This window comes from Alligator mississippiensis, chromosome 4 (assembly GCF_030867095.1).
Source record: "Alligator mississippiensis isolate rAllMis1 chromosome 4, rAllMis1, whole genome shotgun sequence".
Lineage (NCBI taxonomy): Eukaryota > Metazoa > Chordata > Crocodylia > Alligatoridae > Alligator > Alligator mississippiensis.
Window position 1 is genome coordinate 67,898,507 of NC_081827.1, and position 21,535 is coordinate 67,920,041.

The window sequence follows — 21,535 nt, forward strand, 5'->3', positions numbered from 1 at the left end:
TTGGTGGAGCATGTGTAAAAAGGCCTAATGTCAGTCTCCAATAAACAGTGCTCTGGGCTTGAAGGACATCATCAGAAATCAAAGACCGCGTATCTGCCACAGAATTGCGAATGGCAATGCAAGGAATGTGGTCAAAGCTTTGTCACAAATTACTGTGCAACTCATTGAACCACTCAGTAGTATCTAATGGCCGTCTTCTTTGGTGAGATGATTAGACTTACATGCCTTGGCTGGGTCTTCCACAATCCAAGGGATAGACAGTGGTGATGAAGGCTTGCTTAGATACAGGTTGTAGTCTCATTGACCTCTACAGGTATTCCAGAACCAGCCCAAAAATTTGGGTTGCACAGTGGGAACCTTTCTTGAGCAGAAATCACCTTGTTCTCAGCTGCAGAACAGTAGTACAGACACCCTAGCTTCTGCAACTGGCTGCGGTCTGCTTAGTAGCTGTTCCATCCTGTCTGGCTTGGTCCCCTTACTGTCTTTGCTCCCCAAAATCCCTTACTGCTGTGCTTCTACAGTGACATGCAGGCCATGTTATGTCTCCACAGATCTTTTCTCCCTATTATTCTACTCCAAACCAGTACCAGATTCACTGAGAAGGTTCACTTAGTCATAGAAAGTTAGGGTTGGAAGGACCTTGGGAGGTCATCTGGTCCAACTCGTGCTCAAAGCTAGTCAGTCCCCGGCCTGTACCAGTGGACAGGGTTGTTTCATCCTAAATGCAGGACTTTGTATTTCTCCTTATTGAGCTTCATGAAATTTCTTTTAGTCCAATTTTCCAATTTGTTGAGATCTCCCTGAATCCTAGCCGTACCTGCTAGTGTATCTATTACTCCCCCCAGCTTGGTGTCACCCACAAACTTGCTGAGGGTGCACTCCATCCCATCTCCCAAATTACTGATGAAAGTATTGAACAAAATCAAACTGAGGACTGACCCCTGGTGCACTCCACTTGATACTGGCTGCCAACTAGACATCAAGCTATTAATTACTACCCTTTAAGCCCGATGATCCAGCCAGTTTTGTATCCACCTTACAGTCCATTCATCCAAACTGAATTTCTTTAGCTTGCTTATGAGAATGTTTTGGGAGACCATATCAAAAGCCTTGCTAAAATCAGAATTGTATATCTGATTGTATTAAAGTGTTTTTGTTTGGTCACTTTTTGCATCTGGTTATTGTGTTTTGAAGGATGTCATGTCAATCCATCAGCATCTGAAATTTAAAGTGATCAATGTCCTTGCAGTTCACAGGCAGGGCGTGTGTATAAGGGATTATCCCTTCAATCTACCTGCTTGGCCTCATTCTTGTAAGCATGTTGGGTTATGAGCTATGTAATTTTTCAATATCTGCATGGCATTCAGGACTTTTCTCAATGTGGGTTCATGATTTAAAACATAAATAAACATTGTCTGAGGTAGACTGAGCTGTGCAGCATTCAACTCCAATGGCAGCAGCATTTTAAGACCTTACTGAGCCTTCAGTGCTGTTGATGACACCAGGGTCAGCCTGTAACCCTCAGTGTCCTTCTGTGGTATCTAGTCATAAGAAATGCCTTAGGCAGCCTTAAATGTTGTGTAGAATCGCTGCTATGTCATTGAGTCAATGCACTAATGCCATTATCTATTTTGGAATTCCATCACTGGGGAGCTACACTTGACAAAGTTGGACGTGAACACCCCAACAAATATCCTCGTAATCCTGTTGATGGACAAGAAAAACAGGATGGTCAAGAAGTTTTTGATGGACAAGTACTGCCCTCCTCATCTAACACAACTGACAAAATTTTCAGTGCAACTTTCTAAATTGTGGGGCCCTGTGCAAAAATAAAGCACAAGACAGTTGTCAGGTGAGGGATTTATTACTGTTGCAGAGAAGCATTACAAAATAATAATTTGCCTTTTAAGCACTCAGATGTACAAAGGGATTTTAACAAATTAATACAAGATACAAAATGTTCCAATGCAATGCTGCCGAAGTTTTGAAAAATGAGCTCTTGAGTTTCATTCTAATGTGCAGGGATCCTAACAGGACCTGGGACCACTGCCTTGTTTTCCCTACCACAGGGCCAAGACCCCTAGCCAGCCCTGATTATTTATGTCAAAACAGTCCTGGAAGCACTGGGTCACAAATTGCACAATTGCTTTAATGATATGATACCTGTTGATCCGATGTGTACTAGCATCTGCAATACAGTGTATGATCTTAAGGACCAGACAAAGTAGAGGTGGGCTTAATTTTTCAACTGATTCACACTCAACCTCCATGGAAATTCTACTGCAGCAAGTGGCATTTTGACTGAATTTGTAGAGTTGCTTTGAACAAATCATCCAGCAACTGATCTAGAACTCAGCCCCTCACATAACTGGAATATCCCTGATTAATAAGGTCTATGATACAATAAGCCAAGTGCCAGTGACAGGATTGTGGACGGGGCCATGAGAGTTCCTGCATTTGTGTTTGCTAGTAAACTGTATTGGGCATCAGCTCATGCTTGATGCACAACTGCAGACATACACTGTCATTTGCATTGGCAGATCCAATGCTATGCCTTCCTAATATGTGACACTGGGTTATAAGGTCTTTCCCCATGCATACATTGAAGTTTCCCAGGACAGTCAACCTCTGACTGGGAGTGGCAACGATAAGCTGGTACAGGTCCCAATACAGTAGAGGAAGGGGAGAAGAAGAAATTCTATGTATTACGGTGTCCACACAATCAAAGTATCATCTGGATCAGAAGGATTTACATGCACATCCCTTTGCAGATACCTACAACTGCAGCTCAGACAAAATTGCAAAACTGAGACCACACAGTCATTCCTCAGCTGATCATCTTTGCCAAAAAAGATATAGCTTGCTCCAATCACAGTCAGCTGCTCCTAAGAGCAGCAATATAAATCGTGTAGCCTTCTAGCTCTCTGGCAACAAGTACAGTGTTCTGGCAAGCTAGTTTGCTTGAGGTCTATCCACCAACATAAGGATATTCCACAAGGCCATACTGAGAGAGCAGAATATCTTCTTTGCCATTCAGCCAAGAAAAAAAGGGCAACTCCCCAGATGCTGCTATCTAGTATACTTCGTGAGAAAGACTTTTCTAGACCCCCTCCAGTTCCCTGGTTAGGGTGAGTTGTGCTGTTACTAAAAACCCCTACTCAGACAGCCAGAAGATGAACAGAGGACTCCCTACCCAATGACTATAATCTAGGCTGCCTGCATATACCTTCCTGGCTTTGACTTGAAGCGTTTCCATGCTGGTCGCTTGCCGTTCCCTCATTGCTACAGGAATTTAGGAGATGCTGCAGCTGTCAGAGCATACAAAAAGATTAAAGCCATGGTAGTTTGTGCAGCACCACTACTGCTGATTTTAATCAGCATCCTTTAATCCCAGTGAAATAGCTAAAATTGCTATAATTTGAAAAAATAAGAGATGCAGTCCTTATTTGTCAACAGAGCTACACTAAGTTCCCTCGAGTGAAGGCCATCACAGTTTGGTAACCTCCCACTGTTATATGGCCAAGCACTGTGCTCTACTACGGTAGCACCTCAGTTGCCATTGATCTACACAGATTTATCTGCTGCGGGGCGGGGAGGGCCGTTGAGCATATACCTATTTTTCTACGTTTGCAATCACCAGGTCAGAAAACAGTGACTACAACAGGCCTCTACCTGTCTGGAATGGGTAGTTTCATCAGGAGCTTAAGCTCTCAGCAGCATAGGTTTTCAATTCCTGGCACACAAGCCTTCCACTAACAAAAAAGGCCAGTAACAGTAGTCAGTAAAGCCATAAATAATCAATCACCTTCCACTAACTATTTGAAGCAATCAGACTTCAAAATCACCAGTAATCTGCCATACTGAGGACAGTACTTTCAACAGGTTTGCTGAAGAAAAAGTACACTTATTTTACTAAACAATAAATAGGGTCAGGGAAAAAAATATTTAGTTTTTTCTTTTGCTTTTCGGTGGTTTTTTTGATTTTTGCTGACAATAAAGTTTCAAGGTGACCAAAACTGTTTGCTGGACAGTTTCCATTATTCATGAATAGTTCAGTCAAAAGCAGAAACATTTTAGAAAATCGGAAGCCTTGCTTTAACAGTTCTCAAAAACAGAATGGTTTGATTTTTCATTCTGAAACAACTTGTAAAAATTTAATAATAGAAAAAAAATGAAAAGGATTCCACAGTTGAACCTAAAAATGAAACAACTTTTTATTTAGAGTTCAATGAAGCATTTCAGGAAGTCAAAAATGTAAAACTGTCACTGTTTTCATTCTGTGTGTGAAAAAAAAGTCATATCTGGATTTATTCAAAACAATTCCCACCCCCTAATTTTCAATTTGGCCAGAGAACCAAACCCCCCCCCCCCCCCAAACCCCAATAATTTGCATAGCTTTTGACTCAACAGATTCTTGGGAATTGTTCTAAGAGATAAGAATGAATACTTTTTTTCTGGGAAAGTACTTGTTTGAGTCCATCCCTATTCAGGAGAGCACTTAAAGCTTAACTTTACGTATGTAGTTAAATTCCATTGTTTCCAGTGGGCCTCTTTAACAGTGTCACTCATTCTTACAATTTTGTCTCTAGTCTCAAACATTTGGTATTTTTCTTAATACCCCAGCTCTGCAAAAATAAGGTTGACTTGAGAATCCTGGCATTCATCCAGAAAAAGAAAGAAGAAAAAAAGGAAGGAGGGGGGAGAAGGAGGAGGAAGAAGGAAGGAAGATAAGGTGGCTTCTAGTCTTCTCAGTTGCAGAAAAAGGATGGAAAATGAGAGCATTAAAAGATCAAAAGACCAGAATGCAAATAAGACCATGACTAGGTATTTCATATCTAAAAACACATGGTTTCTAAGCCATTTCCAAGACTTCCTCAGACTGCCTGACACATGTGTTTTGAACACTTGTAACTATTCTATGGCATGTACTGACCTGAATACAGATCACTTCCTAAACAGGGCCATGATTCTCGCCCCAAGGATTTTCAAATGAGTACATGGACAAATTAACAATAAAACTGCATAATACATCAGGTGCCAGTCTGCGTCTGAGGTGACAGAGGGATCTTGCAGAAAAGAAAAGCAAAAATCTGCTCCAGTCTTACTCTGTGGGCTCTTTGTCAATGCCAAAACTACTTTAATACTCAGACTTAACTTTACCATACATAATAAATTGCATAGCTACACAGTAATTCAAATAACTATCTGCATATCTATATCTAGACACAGATATGAAATATTAATTCCAACATTTAAATGGCAGTGTGGATATAATAATAATGCATATCATTTTAATTAACTATCATTACTTTCAGCAATTCTCCAAAATCCCTGGGAAAGAATCAACTATTTGTTGATTTTATGCCATATGAAGACATGACAGAATGACATGTATTTTCATGGTATGAATAATGCATCTACTCCATACCTTAAGCAAGCAAATTCTGCATCAAAAGAGATTTAATCCATTTCCTGCTTCTGGGGATGAAATGAATAAAACCTACTAATTTCATGAAATGTGCTTGCTCAATTTATGTTTATAAAATAATGATTGCAACCTTTTTTAGTTTGGCCTGAAAAATCAAACCTGAGACACAGGTAACACCTGTATTATAACACCATGTTGTTTGTGTACTCAGCCAGTCTCTGCCTTCAGACCTGATGGGATCTCAATGATACAGTTTTACAAAGCCTTAGGATTCATGCACTACTTTTTGTTCACATTATCATAGTAATAAAAAACAACCTCTCTGATAACTAGCCAAATGAAGGCTTGAGAGGTTCATAAAATTGTTTCAAGGAAATCCAAATCCAGGAACTTTTACCCAGAGGCACAGCAGGGAAGCTTTACACCTGGGGCAGCGCAGAGCTAGCATGGTGCTGATTGTGGTGCTGTGGTTAATGGCTCCTGTGGTAGCAGCTATGTTTGTGTAATCCCCCTCAAAGGAAACACTCAGGGCTGCTGCCTTGGTCACCCCCCTCGGTTACACTACTGCTTCTACCTAGAGAAGCAAAAGAGTAAGGAGAAGCAAGGCTGATATTTGGAAGAGTAAGTAGGACGAGCCATGTTCATACTGCTGACACAAGGGACATAACACCTAACGTACAGCTTGTGAATACTTTGGGGAAACTGCTTGGGGAAAGGGAGGGGAGAGGGTGAAGAGACCTTTATCATACATACATCAGGATTACTTAGTCCTGCCCTATATCCAAAAAAAGAGCAGTTAAAAATGTGAACCTTCAATCATGGTTCAGAGTAAGGGTGAATCATATAACCATAGAGAAGTAGGGCTGGAAGGGACTTTGAGAAGTCATCTAGTTCAACACTCTGCCTGAGGCAGGATCATCCCTATCCAAACCATCCCATACAAACCATAACTAAACTCTACATAAACCTAACGTCAACCTTGACACAACACAGACCTATCACTTACTTGCCATGGGTAAGCAGGGGAACCACATCAGCCAATATCCTACTTCTGTGAAATGTTGCCAATACATTGTTTCATAGATGGTAGGGTCAGAAAGGACCTAAGCAGATCATCAAGTCCGACCCCCTGCCATGGGTAGGAAAGGATGCTGGGGTCAAATGACCCTGGCTAGGTGATTGTCTAGCCTCCTCTTGAAGACTCCCAGGGTAGGGGCGAGCACCACCTCCTTTGGAAGTTGGTTCCAGCTCCTAGCTGCCCTGACTGTGAAGTAGTGTCTCCTGATATCTAGCCTGAATCTACTCTCAGTCAGCTTATGGCCGTTACTCCTGGTAGTGTTTGGGGGAACAGGGACTCACCCATTGCCTGCTGGTCCCCCTTGGCAAGTTTGTAGGCGGCCACCAGATCCCCTTTCAGCCTTCTCTTGTGGAAGCTGAACAGGTTCAGGTCCCGTAGCCTCTCCTCATAGGCCCTACCCTGTTGCCCCCTGATCATGTGAGTGGCCCTCCTCTGGACCCTCTCAATGCTGTCCACATCCCTCCTGAAGTGCGGTGCCCAGAACTGGACACAGTACTCTAACTGCGGCCTGAACAATGTCACATAGAGGGGGAGGATCACCTCCTTGGACCTGCTCATGATGCATCTGTGGATACATGACAAGGTACGGTTAGCCTTGCTGACCGTGTTCCCACATTGGCAGCCCATGTTCAGCTTGGAATCAATAGCGACTCCAAGATCCTTTTCTGCCTCTGTGCTGACAAGAGAGGAGTTCCCCAGCCTGTAGGTATGCTGCTCAAGAGATCCTGAGGAGAGGGCCACATTTCCCACTACAGAGGAAGGCAAAAACCCCCACAGTCCATACCAGTCAGACCACAGGGTAAAATTCCTTCCTTACCCCAAATATGGCAATCAGCATTACACTTAGACCACACTTAATGTGTGCAATATTAAGCAGAGTTAAAGTTGGAACATGCGGTGTGTAGTTGCACATTAAGGGCTAATACCATTTTTTATCTGCACAACTCTGAATTGTCACTAGAAACCTGGTGAGTAGGGGTGTAGCTAGAAGCCAGGACACTTGGGCTCTATCCTTGCTTGTGTGGGTCCGGGGAGGAGAGGCTGGGAGCAGTACATCCTGAGATGCTGGAGTACTACAAATTGATCATTTTATTTCTGTGGAGCAGACTGAAATTACCCTAATACAAGGTAGATAGCATGGCCCAGGGTTAACCCTTTCCTGAAGTGGTGTAACCCCAAGATGTTCAAACAGCACTCAGCATGAGTTAATGAGCTCCTATGTGTGGATGCTTGCATTTTAAATGCCCCTAGTAAGGTTTAAGGGGGGGAAGGGGCAGGTGAGGTTTGTGAGAGAGAAGCACCTTGTTTCCCTAACCGCTGGGTTGCCAGAGTGAGGCTACCAAAATTAAAGGGACAGAGTACTTTTGTTTTTCTTTTGCAGTTTTGTTCTGGTATAAGTCTCACTTAAGGAGATGTGTGCTTTGCGAGGTGGTTGCCTAAAAGTTTTAGTTCTCACATTGCTACCAGTTGACTGGATAGAACTGACACGGGAGGTTAGGAGGTCCCGTAGTGCCAGACAGGGACACCAGGCAGGAGCTTGCCAGGACAAGGTACAAGCTGCATAGTCTGAGAAGGTGAAGATTGGCTGGCTGGAGATGAAGATAGCAGGACAGAGAGAGGCCCAGCACCTCAGAGAGGGAGAACTAGGGTTGACCCATAGCTCAAGAGGGGTGGATACTGTGAAGAAATCCCCCTCTGTCTTTGTTTGGGTTAGTCCCACTACCCCCTACCCTCCTTACAAAAAGCTACTTGGTTCAACCTGGTCACCTAGGTGACCGGGCTAGGTAAATTCCTGAGGGGAGGAGGGAGCTCACTCTCTTCCTCTGGTGGGCATTTTGAAAAGCCACAAGCAGAGTACCTCCAGGCTGCTGTCTGGATGAATCAGGAAGTAAACCTGGAAACTAGCTAGTAGATTAAGGCTAAGTAATTCAGACATGTATTAAAAGGGACACTGAGCCCATATTTGTATGAGTCAATTTATTAGAACTTGCTCAAGGTGTTTTTATCTTAAATTCCATTGTCTACTCCCCCCCACCCCACCCAAGGTATTGGGTTACAGCATGACTGGCTGTTTTTCTCTGTGAATTCCTGAGGGGAGAGAGGACAGAGATGCTTTTTGCTCCCAGCAGAGCTGGGCTGTGTATTGACTAACTCAAGTCATACCTAAGACTTCCCTGGGAGGCTTTGGGCTAAAAGAAGCACCCAGAAGCTTTACCAGTGGGTAAAGCACCCTCAAGACTTGCAGAGTCTGTATATCCTGGGCTGCACAGCTGCATAGTGCCCTAACAGAGACCAGTGCCCGGGTGGTAGCAGTATTACCCCAGGCTTGTGGGTGTTCTCCAGGAAGGGGGACAGCTGGATATAAGCTCCCCAGGGGAGACTCCTGAAGTGTGATTTTGAGCCTGGCACAATGAGGTGGGTGGCTCTGTGTAGTAGTACTCCCTACTATGCCAGGGGCCTGCAGCTCAAGAGGGCAAGACCAGAGCCCTAGAAGAGCAAGACCGGGGCCAGGGGCCCAAAACCTAAGAAGGACAAGACAAGGGCTGAAACACAGAAGCCAGACCCGGCACAGTGGACCTAGGCTGAGGAAAAGGACAGAAGCCAAGAAGGCTAAACCCCAACAAGATGTAGAGGCCTAAGGTGTCCTACTATTAGTCTGGGGCCGAGAGACCACAGAAATGACAAATTGGTAACACCTGTGAGGCATGGGCATGGCTGTAGCAGAGTCAGAGGCTGTAAATAGCCATTAAGGTGATTAATCCTGGAAGGTACAGATGGGCCAGGATTAGTGTCTGGGGGCATAACAGAGGGAGGTGGAGTTCATAGGGAATCTGTAGACTAGAAGAAGATGAAGGCTTACTCTGGGACCCTGGGGCCTTACTCCCAAATTAGATAATAACAACAAGGCATGGTAGGAGAGAACAAGGAAAAGGGGGGTGCCTCGAAAGCCAGAGTGAGGCAGGATTCCTGAGGCCACCAGGGGACATCATGGCTGCCCCTGGGACTCGGTCCTAATACAAAAAGTACGGAGGGCAGTTGTGGGCTGTTATATTTGTTTATTCATGCTACAATTGTTTATCCAGATATTTTACTACCATCCTAAAAACAACTCTTTATTGCATGAATGACACATACCCCTGGTGGCTGGGGGGGGGCACAGCAGTGATAAGCAGGGAGCTCCTGCAGACGCTGCCAGCACTGTCAGCAGTGGGGGGAGGGAGGTGGCAAGCGCCAACCAAGGGTTGGCAACCACCTGCTGACACCGCTGAAGCAGCGGTGGCAGCCAGCAGCGATTGCTGTCCGCCCGCAAAGACCGCTGGTGGTTTTGGCAGCGGGGCGGGGGTGGCGAGCAGCAACACTGTTGGTGGCACCTTTTCGTAGGGGGGGTGCCCTGCCATGCTCAGGGGGTGCATGTGCACCCCCATGCATCATCAATGCTTTATTGTCACTTTCTTCTGTATTTCTGCCATCAGTTCAAGAGTGTGTTTTTTGTCTGTGCCCCCATTAAACTCATACATAACCCCATATGCTGGTCTGGGAGAGTCTCCCACCTTCTGGAAAACAAGTGCTTCACTGATAAGAAGTGCCTGAGAAACTCTTCTTCCAGATTGGAAACCTTTAATTCTTTTCAAGACATGATGTTACACAATAGTCAGACTCGAAAGCTGCCTATAGATGTGCTGATTTGCACTTTAATTAAAACGCTCCAGCGCTGTCTCTCTGTCACGTGTATTGAGCCCTCCCCCGCATTTTAAAATGACCACGGGGGCACTTTAACTAAAGCTCACTGAATGAACTTTAGTTAAAATGCCCCCGCAACTTTTTTAAAATGCCAGGGGGCTTAATGCACGTGACAGTGAATCATTTTAATTAGAGTGGCTATCAGGGAACTGCTGTGTTTAAAACAGCCCCTCCCCACCCCTGAGAATGTGTATGCGCACCCAAAGTGTCACACTGAATAGTCAGATTCTAAAAGTTGTCTTAACAAGGGATTTATTAAAAACAGTGATCACTGTTGGAAAAGAGGCTAATTTTAAAAGAGTGCAATTCTTAAGCTAGCTGGGTCCATTAAAATGAGAAAATGAGTATGTAAGTACTCTTTCTGGCTGTTACTTAGACTGTATAACTCAGGGATGCACCATCTGATGCATGGGTCTCAGGAATGTATCACAAATGATTCAACAGGCATTTGATTTTGAAGGTACTGCTGTTCTATCACAATATTAGGCTGCAATTCCCTGAGTATTTCAGTGACACAGTGTTTGGATAGGTGTAGCATTTAGAGTGAATATGAGACACAGTGTTCCTCATATAAAGGCAAGTGACTTATTTCTGCTAACTCCTCTAACAAGTTCTAAAAGATTTTCCTGACTTTCGTGTATTGCTAGATCTTGCATTTGAAAGGCCACTCCACTTGCACTAACAAAAACCTAGACAGTTGACTAAAGGCGTGAGAATGACTTAACATAGGTGTATGCACAATGGAATCTTACAAACACAAATATTGTGATTTCAATTCTCAGGAGCCTTACTGCATATAAAATATGAATTAATAGCAAATACCAGAATCTCTCTCAGAGCTCCTCAGACTGCTTCTGTTATTTTAAGTGGGCTATTTTGGGTTTCTATTTAAGTTTTGTTTGGCAATGAAAGTTCCCAGTCATTTTTTAAGCCCTTTTTCCTTAAGATGCATCCTTGTGTGTTCTACATTTCAAAATAAGATTTATCTTTCTTGAGACAACTAGTAAGGCTCCTAGACCATCTGCTTATTGTCTAAGGCCCACTGACCAAACACATTTTACTTTTCCTTGGGCAAGTGACTCAAATATCCATAAGAATTTGCTGAAGTGAAAACACTTTGATGTAGCCTAAGTATATTTCTTTGAATATTGTATATTATCTCCACCAATCTAGACTTTCAGAGCAGTAGGTTAGTGGCTCCTCATCTGTGAAATATAGGTTAGAATGGTCCAAAACACCCACATGACTTTCAAAAGTCATCAAAAGCTCCAATATCCTTGAATCACTTTTTAAAACAATGTACAGATTTTTCAAGTATGTGTACATTCCAACTCCTGTAAGTATCTATCATGCCTTGTCCTTAGTCTCTTGAATCACTTAAACTCCTTTGAAAGTGATACCCACTGTGCTCTAGTTCTAGGTCTGGTTAAGATTACAAAAGAAAAAATAGTAAGACTTTTGTTTGGTTTTCTTTCTCCAAAAACCTCACACTATCTCTATTTGATTCCTACTAGAAACAGTGCTGAGGCAGAAATGGAGATGCAAGAACATATTAGGATAAAAGCAGTTGTTAAAAACTTTTAAAGATTCTCTAACATACAGAAAATCTGCCTTTCAGTTCTTTCTAAACTCTGCCTGCAGAATATAATACCGAAAATATCTATCTGTATTATTCCATGCAGGGACTCCATTTCCTCCGGAAGGCAAAACTTAATCCTCATCCCTCACAACTGTGCCCACAAACTCTTCCATGCTTTTGCCTTCTTTTCGTATTTTTTGTTCAAAAACATCTTTCTCATGTTCCATGTTGATATGAAATGTAGGGTTCTTCACATTTTTCTGTTGTTTCATAGCTAGCCTCTTCTTGAATTAGCTGAAAGCTATTAAATGTAGTAAGTACTTCAGAACCAGCTACCCTCTGAAAGCCTTCCTTTTTTCTGATACCTCTCATACATGAACATGAACCTAACATAAGCTCCCCACCCCCACAATCAGCACTGGGAAAAAAACCCTTGTCTAAGATTCATGTACAAAGAGGAAGGTGGGGGGTTAGGCGGCTGAGCCCAAGTCAGGGCTACAGTCAAACCCAAAGCAGTCTCCATTTGCTCTCTACAGCTTTTGCTACCCCTCTGTTCCCTTTCCCACCCCTGCTTCGGTTGAATTCCCTCCTGGGCACCGAGTACAGAGATACTCTGTACTCTGTCTGGCCAATCACAAGCACTGATGCTGTTGCATGGCCCAGCAAGGGCTACACTTCCACATACTGTGCCCTGTGACCCAGCAGGATGCAGAGCTTGAGCAGCATCTGACAGCAAGGCAGGAGGGAGATAGGGGAGAGGCAGAGTCTATGGAGAGCAGAGCAGAAGGAACAGATTGTGGGGGGCAGAAGACAGAAGAGATTGTGGGGAGAAGGAGCAGAAATTATGGGGAGTGGTGGGAAGGGGCAAAGTCTGTAGGGAGCTGGGGCTGGAGGGGTGCTGGGGGGCAGAGGACAAGGGTACCACCTGCCACACCCAGTCACTGCTTTCCCTGATGTAGCAGTGTGAGGGAGACAGATTTAAAATAACCCTCCAAGAATTAGATTCAATACTTGAAATATTATAACAATTTTACACATTTTCCATATATAGAATCTAATTATTGTGGGGGAGGGGTTATCTTAAATTTAGGGTTGACTTAGATTTGAGTGAATATGTTACTTCTTGCAGACACAGAGTGAAGCACTGCTTAAAACTCTCCCAGTTCTTGTTCATATTCCTGGAGAGTTTCAACACTGCTGGGACCTTAACTGCACCATTCTTTCACTCAGGGAATTTTCTTACATTTGCTCTTGTCCTAGTACTGTGTGTTGTAACCACTCAGAGCCAAGAAGTCTGAGAGAGATCTGTTATACTTGGTGCCTGATGTCTAACTGGTCAGCATTGCATAACATGAACCTACTGCTGTATAACATAACCATTAAACCCTCAAAAAGCACAGTTTTCCACATTGTTAGCACAGGACTAATGGTTTGTTGCAGGATTTTATCTGCTAGCAACCCTGAACAAAGATTAATGCAATAAACTTGAGTGAAAAGCCTGTCCAGGGGTGCTCCACCCTCACCAGGCAGAGACTAGTTGGGGTAGAGTGTGGGCTGGGGACGGGCCAGGGCCCCCTCCTGCCATGTGCCAGCCCGGGCCATGCCCCCCCTCTCCACCTGAGCAAGGAGCAGGGGAAAATACTGGCAGGGGCTGCTTCTCACCACACCCCTCCACCCAGCTGAGGGTGTAGGCCAGGGTGGGGTTTAAACCTTCTCCAACCCCCACCTACTTAGCAGGCCAGCCTGGGCCTGGCCACACCCCCCTTAGCTTGAGCAGGGAGGAAGGAAAGGCCTCAGAGTGCTTCTCTCCCAGCTACCCTCCCTTCTTTCCACAGTGGCCAGAAGGCTAGAAGGCATGCTCTAGTGCCCCCCAGCTTCTGGCCTGAACCACTGCAGGCATGTAGTCGCATTTCCAGAATCAAAAGTGAATGTCTGTTCACTTGCTTATCAGTTCAAACTAAACAGCTTAGATTAATGTGAGACAATGGAATCGATTCAGCAGGCTTTTAGATTGTCTGTACTTAACACTGCTGCTATCCAGCCATGCAATCTAGCCTGCAACCAGTGTTCTGCAGTTTACAAGTGGCAGGCCGATCCCTTGCCATCACAGCCATCCCAGCTTTGCAGTACCAGGTACCATCACCAAGTTAACTGGTCCAAATTGTCCCTCACCTAGCTTTTGGGCAGCACTTTTTGGTGGAGGCTGCATTGGGGAGGCAAAAGAGCAGCCCTCCAGAGCAGGGACGCCTATGGCAGCAGCAGGGGATCTGAGACCTGCTGCAGCATCCAAATAACAGGCTGTGGTCTGCCATTAGTAAGAGCTTGCCAACCCCTGTTACAAATGAGGTGGTGGGAAGGGGAGTGGGGAGAAGGGGTGTGCCAGGGACAACAGATGCAAGATATCAAATACTGTAAGTGTTGCAACATTCTCATCCAGATGGGAACAATGATTACAACTCGCCACCTGCATAGCCAGTACAAATAGCTTCTGAAGCGCACAACAAAAGGCACCTCCTTGACCCAAGGCTCCACCCACCAAAAATCAAAATCCTGTTGCAAACGAGAGATAAAAGTGGGCTTGAAGATAGAGTTCAGAATTTTTTTATAAGTTTGAATGTGAAGAAGCCTAAGTAGGTGGGGACTGTCACTATGGTTCCCCATATACTATCTGTTTTACAAACAGCTTGGTAATACTAATGCAACATTTCCCTTCTTTAGCTTATAACATAGGTTTGGGCACAATAGGGCAATGATCATCAAAATTAAACAAGCTGGTGTACCTGGGATGCTCTGTCTTCTCACAGCCAATGCTCCATCAGGTGGTTTGGCTTGGTTTGCAGATTTAGTATAAGGACTCTCATCTAGGAAAAAAAATAAGCCACATGAATCCGGTGAAACTTCAGTTTGAGTTGAAACATATCATTTATAACATGCTCGAATTTCAATATAACTCACAGTGGAACTACACATTTACTTCTTTGCTGCAAAAATAAACTGCTTGATTATATGCTAGGAACACCACTCACTGGGGGACCATTTTTCCTGTGTTAAAGTGGGATACTATGTTTTTCTCCCCCTCACCTCTCAAAGGCAAGGAGGGGGAGGAGAGGGCAATGCAGCAATGGCAGAGTACCAGAGAAGAGTGTGATGCTGGGGTGCTGTGGGATGCCAGAGGACTGGCCTAACCCTTTTGTAGCCTTTCACCAGAGAGGGCTGCTGCATTCCCACTGAAAACAGAACATTCATTTGCTAAACCAACAGGACACTCAGGTTAGGTGCTTAAACAGGACATAAAATCACCCTAACTATTACCCTATCAGAAATTCAGAATTCCTTTATTATACTATTCAGGAAAGTAGCAAAACCTTACAGTCTCTCTCCAAATACAAGAACTGTTACTAGGTAAACTGGAAAGGTCAAGAAGGACCTTTTAGCACACACATTCTCTCTTGTGACAAAGTGACAAAGGCAGCAAACTCCAGCTGAGTCACAGAGGAGGATAGCACAGTCTAAAACTCAAACTGCAAATTCTCTTTAAGTCTGGCTGTAGGAAGTCTCACTTGTTTTACTTTAAAATGACCTTGGGGAAGTAGAGACTTTCCCCTTTTCACTTTAAGAAACCCTGCCGTCTTTTTAATGACTTCTAGTGGAAGACTATCCATATTCAGCACAGAGACCACAAAGCCAGAAGCTTTACCTCTTTATCAGAACTCTGGCCATAAGAAGCCATTCCTTTGGATGTGGGGATCTGCGCAAATCTTTTCTGTTATGGCAAGTGATCTGAGAGACTCAAATTGATAGTCTGGCCACGCACCTTCATGCTGTAAAGATGGCAGTATGACACTTATTAGTGGATGTTACTGGGGTTGATCATTACCAATATATCTTTGAGACCTACTGGGTGGGCCTACACTAAAGGCAGCATTAGGTAGCAATAAGCAGCTTCCTGGATCCCTTGCAATACAATCAATGGTGGAAAAAAAACAGGTGACATAGTAACTTTAAATATAAATGACAAGCTATAAAAATAGGAGAGAGATTCTGCTAAGAATGATGTGTGTAAATCAAGCATTAGAACAGACAATATTTACTTCATAACCTTTGTCACAAGGAAAAAATAAGAGGAAAACTAGATGCCTGCTTTGCTTGTCTTTTCATCTGATCCTCAAAAAGCTCTAAAATGCACTATCAAATACTTCTACTTGAAGACTTCAGGTTAGAAAGGGCCAATTAGTTTTCAGCATATGCATAGGTTCAGGCATGAATATAGATCAGTGTGTAAAGGAATCAAAGTTATCTTGTGAGACATATTGAGATGCAACAGAAACCATCAGATGAATAATATAAACATATTTTTGGCAACTGACTTTTCTTTCTAACTGACCCTCTTGAGATTTCTTGCCCCCTTTGCTGATTACAGCATTTGTGACTTGAAAAGTCTCAAAATCCTTCTGAATACTTACATCAAAGATGGTTAGTTCCCTCCTCCCACCCCCATTTTCAAGCAAGCAAAATAAAGTTTGGTCAGCATAATTTAAAGCCAGGTCTGATATAGAAGACACTATGAAGAACAGTTTAGGTTTTTAAACCACAGACTCTCTGCAATGATTTCTTCTCTGTAAGGCAAACTCAGTAACAAAAAGAGCTTGAGGAACACCACCAACAAGATAAAGGACTGTTGTAGCCCTGCAGCTTATACACATGACATCTTAACAGCCAGATACCATTGCTTCTGCCACAGTAAAATTAACTCCTATTGCCATAGGACTATCATCTTAGCTAGAAAAGTAACAAAGGCACTGTATATACTGGATACTATCATGAAGCCAAAAAAAGAAAACCAACAGACATAAAACATGCACTTACACAGAAAGGAGAGGGTTGTCATGAAGTCATGCATGTTTTCAGAAAGAGGCAGACTTTGGACAAGGACCGGACAAGGACAATACTTCCATTTGAAAAAAATAGAAAATCTAATGTTAATGTGCTGGGTGGAATGCGTTGCCACAGGTTTTTGAAGATATCCAGAGAGTAGTTAGTGCTCATGAAAGAAAATGGATAGATCTTTTTTCCTTCACAGAAAGGGCAAGCCTAGCTAGAGGCAGGATAAGGTTCCCCAAATGCCCATCAATACTTCTCAACACTACCATTCAAGGCACTTGAATATGGAGCAGCTTGGTTAATGTATCCATTTAATCTTTAGCTGTATCTTGTGAGAGGGTGTTATCTGTGAGGGCAGATATTGAGAGAGAGACTTTTCTATGAAGAAGTCAATAGAGATCATAATCTTATTTCACAAAAGCCCATGAATATTTGTGACTTTTGGTCACTACGTGTCTGGGCCACATCTTAATGGGTGATGTACACATTAGTATACTAAACAAAATAGCCGTCTGTGTGCATTTTGTTAAATATGAAATTTATAAATGAAATGGAGAGAGGACCAAAAGCAAGATTATAGAATGGAGAGAGGACCAAAAGCAAGGAGGAATTCCCACAACCAAATATTTCCCATTCAAGCCTGGTGTTTAAAGAGATGAATGAATAGACTATCTTCTTTAGTGACAGCATAATTTTCCCTGTACCCAACTGCATCTTGTGGTTTCTTGGTCTTGGAATCAAGCTTAATGTGCTTTCAGTAAATTCCTTGATTTGCTGGTGCCTAGGCAGATTAAGTGATTAATTTGTACTGAAAATATTTCAAAGAAACAATGCATGTTGTTGCCCTGTGAAGAAGAAAAAAGGGCCAAGGAGCCAACACCATGAAAATGGTAAGGGGTGAAAGGTCAGTGAGCATCCATCTACCAGATAACAATTAAAGATAAGCTACTAGGATCAACATGCAAGAACAAAGCAGGAACCCTATTATTCAGGTTAGTTTATATTCATACTAAGAAGCATAAATTGTCATCTAGATATCATCATCATCTACATATATAAACTAATGCTAAGAGGAGGGCATTTGTATATAGGTAACTCAAGCATCTCCATATCAACTAGCCAGGCCACTGCAGCAAAAACTGAATGGAGAGGACACTTTATCTTTGCTACTTGCATGGGCATAACACAGAAGGGGGAAGTCATGGTTTATAAGCTCAATTCAACTGGTATAGAATAGAGCACCACAGATCAATTCGTTGGTGGGAGGAACCAATTCTGTTCCACTGGTTAGCTACCACCTGCCTTAAGCTAGGCGGGTCCCCAGCCAGTAAGGTGTTGACCCACCATGGTCTGCCTGCCTCATTTGGTGCATAGGGTTGGACCAAAAGTCGAAAAACAGAGGGCAAATCAAGTACCAGGCAACAAGAAAAGAAATCTTGAAAGCCTCTGGCTAGGAAGCTGAAATGTCAGGACCATGTGTCCTGGCATGAATAACAATTTAGAGATGATGGACAATGTCTGGAAGACCTCAATGATTGTTCAAGGGCTGCAAAAACTTAACATTGATATTGCAGCCTTGCAGGAGACAAGATTGGCCAACTCATGCTCAATTTGTGAGGCCAACTACACCTTTTTCTGAGAAGGCAGGAGTGTAGAAGATACTCACCTACATGGGGTCAGATTCACAGTTTGCAACAGGTTGGTCAAAACCATCAGGACCCCTACTAGAACATTAGATCACATCATCTCACTCTGAATACAGTCAACCAACAGCTTTATTAACATCATTAGTGCCTATGCACCAACTTTACAGGCAAGTTCAGGTGATAAAGATAATTTCCATAATGCTCTGCACCAAGTCACTGAGCACCTACCATCAAATAAGAGGCTTCTCCTCCTAAGGGACTTTAATGCTTAAGTAGGCGCAGATCACAACTTGGCCAACCTACCTGGGACATCATGGCATGGGGTAAATGAATGAAAATGGCCAATGTCTTCTTGGACTCTGCACTTAAACATCCTGTACATCACTAACACCTACTTTGCAGGCAAACAGTATCAAAAAGTATCATGGAGACACCCATGATCTGGCCACTGGCATCAATTAGAAGAACTTAGCAAGACCATAGACTCTCTAGCAAGCGGAAAAGCAACAGGGGAGGATGATATCCCAGCTGAGGTTCTCAAGTGCAGGAAGGCTAGCCTGCTACTACATCTGCATCAACTTCTAATGTGCTGCTTGAAGGAATGTCAAGTATCTCAGGACATGCGTGATGCTAACATCATTACTCTGTACAAGAACAAGGGAGTTTAAGGGTGACTGCAACAACTATAGGGTCATCTCTCTCTTCAGCATCGTAGGCAAGGCTTTTGCCAGTCATACTGAAATGCTTGCGACAACTTGCTGGCCGTGTCTACCCAAAATCACGGTGTGGATTCAGAGCAGGGAGATCAAGAGTGGACATGAGATTCTCCTTACATCAACTGCAAGAAAAATGCAGAAAACAAAATAAGCCACTGTATGTAGCATGTCTTAACCTGACAAAAGCCTTCAACACTATCAGCAGAGCAGGTTTGTTCAAGGTCCTGGTAAAGATTGGATGCCCCCCAACTTTACTCAACATGATATGCTCCTTCTATGAAAATATGCAGGCCACAGTTCAGTTTGATGAATCAACCTCTGACAGGTTTGCGATGAACAGTGGAGTGAAGTAAAAGCATGTCCTGGCATCCACACTCTTTGGGATCTTCTTTTCTATGTTGCTGCACTATGCTTTTGATGGCTTGGAGGAAAGCATATACCTTCACACAAGATCAGATGGCAAACTCTACAATCTATCACGTCTAAAAACCAAGACACAAGTGAGACACATACTTAGTAGGGAGCTCCTTTTTGCTGATGATGCTGCACTCACTGCTCATGAAGAAGACCAACTACAAATACTCATGAATTACATCTTCCATGCCTGCAGGATGTGTGCCCTGACCATCACCATCAAGAAGACTGTGGTCCTAGGACAGGGTGTTCGCCAGTCACCATCTATCAGCCTTGATAACACCTCTCAAGGCAGTGAATAAATTCTGCTACCTTGGATCAGGGTGGATAAAAATCAATGGTTTAAAAAAAAAAATCTGATTTTTTAAAATTTAAATCAGATTTTTTAAAAACCATCAATAAAATACTAAATTTCTCTCTCATTTAAAAAATTACAGTTACAATTATATCTCATCACAAACATGCTAAACCTATACTTAAGTCTCATAAAAATGAATTAATGGCTCTGTCACACTCACACACATTGAGTTACCTACATGTATATGGCTGTAGTCTGTCTGTCCAGCCTAACTACCGGCTCTTGCTTCTTGAAAGTTCTGGGCTTTCAGTTTCTGTTTCTCAGCAGACTAAAGTCACATGTGCAAAGACACAGGCTGGATAGGACTGCTGTTGTTCTGTGCTTATGTGGTGGTGGAGCTGGGCCAAGCAAGGCCAAGGAGTTAGTTAAGACACTCTCTTAAAGACAGAGAGACAATATAGGAAAGGACGGAGGCAGAGTAGAAAGGAACAGTGGAGTGGAGTGGAAAGAAAAAGGGAAGACATTATTTAGCAGTACATACAGCTTCCTATATTCCCTCACACTTTTACCACAGAAAAACTGTCATGGCTTCTGGGCATGAGAAAGACCCTATCCGGTAATATTTTGAAGAAATTCCTTCCTTGGATAAAAAAGGGAAACGTGTCAAGTGTAAGCAGTGCAAGGAGGAGATGCAGGGCCTAGTTGCAAGAATGAAACATTATCATGAAAACTGCTTATTGGGAGAAAACAATGTGGATGAAGATGTAGGTATGTCTGAAGAATGATGTAGATCAACTGGTTAGTAAATAATTTACTTTGCAATGCATCATTCTTCAAGACTCTCTCTATGCCTTTTACTATAACTGTGATTTAACAAGTAAATTCCAAAGCTGTTTGCTATGCTAGATGTTGCTAGAAAAAAAAAAAGTTTAGCTTAGCTAATCCTTATGGTTTGTATAATTAGTTAACTAGGTTTAGAATCTATCACCCAAGTTTACAGTACAGAAAGCTGCAGTAAGAGAAATCTAGAGCTGCCAGTTACCACTGGGTGTCATTTTCTTATTTTATATTACAAGCCCCTTATTTTGGAACATCATGGCCCCAGACCATAATGGTGATGCCATAAGTCTCATTCCCTATTTTACTTCAGCATAACTCAGCTTTCCCAAGGGAACCTCATCTTATACTTGTTTCTCAAAAGACAGAAGTGCCAGTCAGTTCAATGGGGCTTACTCCCAAATTAAGTGCATTTTAAGGGAAGTCGGTCTTATATTTTTTGGTAATTTGGAATCAGATCTGCATCCTTGCTGGAAAAAAAATGTAAACGATTAGCTGAATAATAGAGTGAGAAGAACTGAGAAGAATGACTCTTCAAAAATCATTTTTGTTTCAGGATCCCATTTAAGCATAAGAGACTTTGACTGTCTATCTGCAACAACTTCAGTCATCCGTTGGTACTTTTAGCAGTAGTGCTGCAACTAAACGTATTTCAGACAAAGTATCAGTAACAAGCAAAAGATTACAATCATCCAATAAAACCACCACCATGGATGGGTTTGTAGTAAGGACCAGCAAATACCAACAAGACACCATATATGAAAAGATTGCTCAGTTCATTTATGCCACAAATTCTCCTTTTCGCATTGTTAACAATAAACACTTCATTGACATGGTTGAGTCCTTACGACCAGGCTATGCTCCACCTGGTAGACCAGACATTGGTGGAAGGTTGCTAGATACAGTGTATGAGAAGG

The 21,535-nt window shown here is 42.9% G+C and overlaps 1 protein-coding gene across 11 annotated transcripts in view; it reads right to left on the reverse strand.

Annotated features, from left to right (window-relative positions):
* GRIP1 (glutamate receptor interacting protein 1) overlaps positions 1-21,535 on the reverse strand; it is a 594,076-nt gene that overhangs the window by 174,646 nt on the left and 397,895 nt on the right. For all 11 annotated transcript variants that reach the window (XM_059726065.1, XM_019493240.2, XM_059726069.1 and 8 more), the window contains one exon: positions 14,607-14,687. In XM_059726065.1, the coding sequence (XP_059582048.1) occupies positions 14,607-14,687 (81 nt within the window). The remainder of the gene's footprint in view (positions 1-14,606; positions 14,688-21,535) is intronic.